This window comes from Bombus vosnesenskii, unplaced genomic scaffold, assembly GCF_011952255.1.
Source record: "Bombus vosnesenskii isolate JDL3184/JDL3185 unplaced genomic scaffold, Bvos_JDL3184-5_v1.1 scf7180000013265, whole genome shotgun sequence".
In the NCBI taxonomy this organism is placed as follows: domain Eukaryota; kingdom Metazoa; phylum Arthropoda; class Insecta; order Hymenoptera; family Apidae; genus Bombus; species Bombus vosnesenskii.
The window spans coordinates 2,880,206-2,887,341 of NW_022882925.1; the positions used below are offsets into that span (position 1 = coordinate 2,880,206).

At 42.0% G+C, this 7,136-nt stretch overlaps 1 protein-coding gene across 1 annotated transcript; it reads left to right on the forward strand.

The window, feature by feature from the left end:
- The first annotated feature begins 1,132 nt into the window (after positions 1 to 1,132).
- On the forward strand, positions 1,133 to 6,844 carry LOC117243368 (segmentation protein Runt-like). Its single transcript, XM_033510795.1, has 4 exons — positions 1,133 to 1,791; positions 1,919 to 2,032; positions 4,275 to 4,382; positions 5,631 to 6,844. Exons 1-4 carry the CDS (start codon positions 1,470 to 1,472, stop codon positions 6,086 to 6,088), a joined length of 1,002 nt encoding a protein of 333 aa, XP_033366686.1. The 5' UTR covers positions 1,133 to 1,469; the 3' UTR covers positions 6,089 to 6,844.
- Positions 6,845 to 7,136: the final 292 nt, after the last annotated feature.

A 7,136-nucleotide genomic window follows, 5' to 3' on the forward strand; every position in this document is an offset into this window, starting at 1 on the left:
CATTATCTTAAGAGGGGAAAAAAATAAATAGAAGAGATCAATAGGACTAATAACGGTAAGAAAATTTATTAAATTTAAACATGAGAATTGTTTCTTTTGCTGAAAAAGAGATTGGTTTTGTCGTTGAAAAAGCCAGAAGGGTGTACCAGTTGATTTTCATTTTTGTCCAAACATTATAAGAAACAATATTCTACCCATCACAAAAATCTGATATACTTAATGAAGTTGTCCAAGATTAAATTGACGCATTGTTGAACAAATCGGAAAGCGCAGTCCTCGTGCTAATCACAAGATTGTGCGGATTTAACTGTGATAAATGGTAAAATCCCGATAAGAAAGCATCGATAAGAAAACCTGAATATCAAAACCTTAATACTAAAGCCTCGTAAAATAAACGTACGAGACGGAATAATTATACCCATTATCATTCTATTCTCCGATTAACTGAATAAGGGTCTCGGGTATTTATATCCCTTGACAGCATTAAACACTCTATATAATTCAATTTCATCGAACAATACCAGAGAAAATTCTTCGTTCTTCGCAACAGTCATCCTCGAGGTCAAGAAACGTGTGCAACGTGGAGGACCATGGAGGGATGGTACGAACACGTGCGCGTGAAAATTCACATCATCCCGTAAGCGTGGCAGGAGTTGGCCGGCCAAGGTAGACGGTAGCAAGAAGACCGAGCGAGAAAGCAAAGAGAAAAGGATACACTAGACTGAGGAAGACAGAGCAAGAGTTAGAACCAAAATGGTACTACGAGGGTGACAGAGAAGGAAGATGAAGCGGGTAGTAGAAAGCGGAACGTGCCGATGGAAGAGAGAAAGGGATAGGTAGGCAGAGAGGGTAGGATAGAGAGGGACGCGTGACGAGAGTGGGACGATGAGTACGGTAAGGAAGAGCGGAGGCACAAGCCACCCTTGGCGAGAGAGGCAGCAGGCTAGCAGCCCCTTTCGCAAGGCACCCCCTAAGCCTGGTTAGGGGCGAAGGCGGCGAGCCGCGGAGGCCACAACACGACCGCCGTCCTCATTGGTCGACGCGCTTGGCCTGGGTGGGGCTCCGGAAAAATTGGAGGGGAGAAAAATCCCCTCTAAATAGCTGCGGCTGCGGCCGCGAAAAACTAGAATCCGCTCAGCCGGCATCGAGTGCGCGTCGGTTTAGCGTCGAACTTTTTCCTCGGTCCGTCGTATCATTTTTCTTCGATTGCGATCCAAAGTGTATGTCGTTCTACGAGGGACTCTTTAAAAATATTAGTTGAATTGCGCGTAACAATAACAGAGATATTCTCTTCTTTGTTAAATCGTTGCTGTTTATGGACTATTATCGTGCTCGAGTGAGATACTCAACAGTGATTTGGACACAGTGTGTTAAGGAGATACTTGGTGTTATCGAGGATTTTAGCGTTAATGACTTCTTTCTTTTCTGGAGTATTTTGTCGCCATCAACGTCTACAACTTCAGTAAAAAATGCATCTGCCGGAGGGACCGTTAGGGATGGACAACTTCAACGCTATTCATGAGACACTGCAGGCTTGTCACGGAGATCTGGTGAGGACCGGAAGTCCGGCCATCCTTTGCAGCGCGTTGCCATCGCACTGGAGGTCGAATAAGTCGCTACCGGTGGCTTTCAAGGTCGTTGCCCTCGACGAGGTCAGCGACGGCACTCTAGTCACTATCAGAGCTGGCAACGATGAGAATTGCTGCGGTGAATTGAGAAATTGCACGGCTGTCATGAAAAACCAAGTCGCCAAGTTCAATGATCTCAGATTCGTTGGTCGTAGCGGAAGAGGTTAGCGTCCCATGGATTATAGCTCTACTTTAATTTTCTAATTTATTTTGAAAAATATTCTTGAAGAAATTATATCATTTTGGAACCTGGGAAAAACTAAACTCGAATAATTTTTTACTAATTGCAGGAAAGTCGTTTTCGCTGACGATACAAATCAGCACGGTACCCTTCCAAGTCGCCACCTATACGAAGGCGATCAAAGTCACCGTGGATGGGCCTAGGGAACCACGATCCAAATCGAGTAAGCTCACCGCGGTAGTTTTTCACAAACTACGATTTCTTCGACTCTAATTTTCTTTGCTAGATGTAAGATTACTAAAAGTTTTCATTTTCCTTATTTCCTTTTCTATATTTTTCCGATTCCAAACTCGAATCTTCAGAGATTTTCTTTCCCTTTTTCCTGCAAACTCTCGCTTAAAGGCCGAATAGATTCGCCATAACAATTTCTCTTGTTCGCAGCTTTGATTTCTTCGACTTAAAACTTCGATTCTCTAAATGTGTAATTCGTTAAATACGAGATCGTCGGAGGATTGTCAAACATGAATGTTAAACACGAAATCTTTGAAGGATTTGTTTCTTCTTTACTGCAACTTCTTATCCATCGAGTTCAATGAGTTGGCCATAATAATTTCTTTGCTATAAAACATTGGTCTTTTTAATTTTTTTTTCGTTTTTTTTTTTTTTCAGACTTCGGGTCAAAAGCTTTGATTCGCCAATCCCACCCACTAGCCGTATGTATTAGGATATCCTGAAAGAATCCTTAGTCTCCTTTTTCCTCTTCCTGGAAGTTTCTCCACAAATAATCCAGAAGTCTCTTTTCCGAATTTGATTTCTGTTATCCTGGATGTAAAAAAAAAAAATATCCAACTCGGGAAGGTGAAAGGAAAGATTCCGCATGGAGAACGATCGCGTGGCCGGTATAGAACCCGCAAACGGGTGTCGAGATCCTCGTAGGCGTTTAATAATCCGGTGGACCTCAAACCGCGGGCCGCGCGCGGCGGTCGCAGAGACTCGCAGCCTCTACCAGACCCGTTTGCACGTGCACGTGCATAAGGTTGGCTGTGCGCGCGCGCACACGCACACGTATACGCGGCCAAACGCGTGAAAATCGTATCTGTGTACCAAACGGAGGTTGGCATCGGTTCAAGCCGCGACGATCGCGGCTCAGTCGGCATCCTTTTAACATCCTCGCTTATTTTCCTCAGACAAACTTGAGTCTGGATTGGCTTGTAGAACGCTAACTACTGTACCGTTGGTCTGTGTTTATTGGCGGCGGCGTGCAGGTCGAGGTAAAAGAGCCGAACGAAGCCACGGGAGGTAGGGAAACGACGACGTGGACGCGTTGGCTGCAAAGGAACCGCGTTTATGCGTTTGTTTATCGCGCCGCATATGGCGGTAGCATGTGGCTCGTAACGAGCCAGCGTAACGCGCCGATCTTGTAAACAGAGATCGCTAACTCGGCTCCGGAGAGCATCGTTAATCTGAGTTTTACGACATTTCGACTGGTCTCCATCCCTCCGAAACTCCTCTTCTTTTTTTCTACCTCTGCCATCACATCGCTTTGTCAGTTCGGTAAGACTCGTTAAGATTTGTCAAAAAACTTGATGCAAGTGGACTTTGCTTGAATCTCGTTCAGATTAGCCGAGTTAATTGAATTCAGGGGACTTGAAGTAAGTGACTTGGTTTAAATTTTGTGCAGATTAGTCAAGATACATAATTACATTCGAACGGCTTGAAGCAAGTAACTTGATTTAAACTATATTCAGATTAATCAATTTAGATGAATTCAAAAGGTTTGAAGCAAACAAGTCGACGGAAGTTTCTTTCAAGTTGGTTAAGTTACTTCGATCCATGTAAACATATCGATCACGCGAATCTGTTGAAATACTATGCAGAATATAAAGAACGACGTGCGGAAGAAATGCAGATTCGGATTAACGGCAATGGTTTAAATCTCACGTTTGAGGCTGTAGATATATACCGTGTTATTAATCAAAATGGTCGCATCTATTACTTAGATAGTTAAATAGAAAATACACTTACGTATCGCGTGTTGAGTAGACCGAGTCAAATATCCTTCTAGCATATGTAATTAAAATCATAAATTCGCGATCTTTCTAAATTTGCATGAACTTTCAAAACATTTAGGAAAACTCGCATTTCTTTTTCCCTATATATTCTTCAATTGGATTTCTAATTAATTTCTTTAAATTAGATTAGATAGACTTTCGTTCTTTTCAGATTTACATGATAAAAGAAGGATTTTGAAGAAACGCGAGGTAGGATATAATTAAATACCAGGATCGATAGGGAGAAAAGTTCGTCAAGGTTACAACATAACTGATACAGAGTGCGTTTTGGGGAACCTTGATCGTTGGATGGTTATTTATAGAGTCGAAGGAATCGCGTCGAAGGCACGCATCTTTAGTTTATTTTCGAAAGCTTCGATCGTGCTAAGGAATATGTTTCTTGGATATTTGCAGATTATCAGTACGGGCATGGATTTCCTGGACTTGGATTGCTGAATCCTTGGGTAGATGTTGCGTATTTGGGACATGCGTGGCATTTGCCCCATCCCGCGTTCGTCAAAGGTGAGCTTTCATTTTATAATTGCCTTCCTGCTTGTATTTCCCAGTATTTCGTCAGTATTTCCATTAAACAACATTCAAACGCGATAATAATTTCCTCAATCCTTACACGCCCAGTATTTTCGTATCTTTCACCGATTGCTCGTCAATTCTTCGGATAACATCAAGAACTTACTACCGAATTCTCCTTCTTCGAGTTTATGCAAAGATTTTATCGCCACTTCAAATAGATTAGATAAAGATTAGATTACACAAAAATGTCTTCATCGATAACAGGTGTAAAACGGTTCTTATCAGCTTTTGCATCAAAATGCTATATATCGTCACAAAACGCATGCGCTTCAAGAACCATCATCTTGTGATGAAAAGTACTAGCCACGCAGAACGTTTCTAATCGCTACCATCAGAGCCCTTCATCCTCGTCTGAGTCGCAATCAATCAAAGGGCAACAATGCACACAACCAAAGAATCGCTCCGACTCCGACTAGTAAAAAAAGCCTCGAAAGCGGACACGCGTTCAGACGAAAGCGAGTTCGTGTTATCGATTTCGCCAGAGTCCGCGACGCCTGCCGATGATTCATACTCGTGGCTGGACCGAGGGTGGGTTCCCTTTTCCCACAACGGACCCCTTCGACCCCCATGCATCCACGCAATAACAATACGACTTAGTTCTCTTCACCCACCAAACTCCTCTCCTTCTTCATAGTACATCAGCTTCTCTAAAAATCACGACTAATCGTCGCCCTTTTCCTTTCTCATCTTTCATTTTTCCTCAGGCTCCGCTCCAGTCCCATCGATGCATTTATTTTCAGCGACTTGGTCCTCTTCAACTATCGATTCTATTCTTTATACCAGTTCCTCTAAAATTCCATATATTTCTGTCTCTTTAAAAACCACGACTAGCCCTCACCTTTTCCTTTTCTGTGTCTCTATAAAAATGATTCCGACATGCCATCAATGAATTTGGTTCCGCTGACTTGGTTCTCTTTGTCAAAAAGCTTTCTTCTAAAGATTTCTTCTTTCTAAAACTTACAGCTAATCGTCACTTCTTCTATTCTGATTTTCCCTCGGGATCCATACTAACCGACTCTCTTCTTTAACTCGCTAATCATTAGTTGAGTTTCTCTGAAGATCGCGACTAATCACGATCTCATTCGCTTCATTCTCATTCACATTTTTCTTTAAATCGCCATGTCAGTTTCCCTAAAAATCATAACTAATCACCTCTTTTCTTTTTACGCATTTCTTTAGGAAGTATTCCGATGCCAACAACGGATCTGTTTCCACCAACCTTCCCGCCCACCGTTTTACCGTCTTATCCGTTCGACCACGTAAAATATCCGACAGAGTACGCGACGCTGCCGCCAAAAACAACTAGCAGTACGGCCGTATCAGCGACCATACCAAACAGTCCGTCTAGAACGCCACCGAAAAGTCCGAGCGAGTCCGGAAGCGAATCAGCAGCCGAAGAAATACGCAGTGCGTTCGTGCCAATCAGATTGAACACTTTGCCGCCAGCAACGTCCGTCGTCACCGCATCTTCATCGCCTTCGGAAAGGGTCCCATCGAAAAAGGCCATCGAGGGTACGAAAAACGAGCTCAAGGCGCCAACAGCTCTGATCTCGCGGTCGTTGTCGCCAAAGAGGAGCCCATCTCCGACCAAGATCTCCTCGCCGGCCGTGACCAAACCAGTATGGAGGCCTTACTAGGGCGAAAAAAGGACGGAAGCTCGGTGAAACGAGAATAAAAATTTCCGATGGAAGGCTAGTGATTACTTAGGTCGATTACGTCGTCGGTGGATGTACTGTCTCTTCTGTGGAAAGGGAATGCGTCCGACGTTAATCCAGGCTCTCGACGAAGTGCTTTTTCTACCCGATCGTTCATATAGTAGTGTCTGTGAGTTATTTAGTTTTATTTCCCTTCACTTAAATTTATCTCGATTTATTCATTCTCGTTTCGGTGAAATTGGCAATGACGAAGATATAACGACGATTCAACATTTGATTTAGTGTTCAGTTGTACGGGGTCGATTTAAAGGATCAAGAGATGCTTGTGAGATTGATATTAATTAGAGAGATGGAATATTAATCCGATATCAGTACTTTATATTTTTTCATAGTTTCGGTGATAAAGAAGACATTATTGTGTCCCACTGTGAATAATAAAAGGACTTATAATTCGGATTATTGTACAAATGGATTGTATATACGTGTAGATAGTACATGGACAATAATTGTAGAGAAGAGGATATTATTACATATGTACAGTTTAATTTCGTGTGAATAAGAGTTGTGTGAACAGGAATCGTGTGAATGGGAATCACGTATGCGTGCGAGAAAAGATTATTCAGAGAGATAAAAAGACAGAGATACCGATATTATTTATAAGCCAGAGATCTAATTTAATGTAAACAGATGTTATTACATAAAACGCGACAAGTCAAATAAAACCTACAACGGATGTGACAATTCCAAACTAACTTGTTCTTTTCATCCAGATGCTATTCTCCGAGTGTGTTCTCGACATCATTGATTTTCTCAAAAATATCTATAAGATCTCTTGCAGTCGTCATTTCGAAATTAAATCATCTTATGTTCCACTGTGAGCAATCGAAATTAATAATAATAATAAAATAAAAATTATTCTCCCAAAATAAAGATTATTCAACCATAAACTAAGATATATTTATTCGTTTCTGAAATCTTCGAACAATTCGGGACACAGTGAAAATGAAGTAGTGAATCACTGAAGTCACTA

Bases quoted from the DNA above. Each gene is read 5' to 3' on its own strand.
- LOC117243368 (XM_033510795.1), top strand. From the start codon at position 1,470: ATGCATCTGCCGGAGGGACCGTTAGGGATGGACAACTTCAACGCTATT. The intron at 1,792-1,918 runs GTTAGCGTCCCA...TACTAATTGCAG, and splicing joins CGTTGGTCGTAGCGGAAGAG to GAAAGTCGTTTTCGCTGACG. The intron at 2,033-4,274 runs GTAAGCTCACCG...GGATATTTGCAG, and splicing joins GGAACCACGATCCAAATCGA to ATTATCAGTACGGGCATGGA.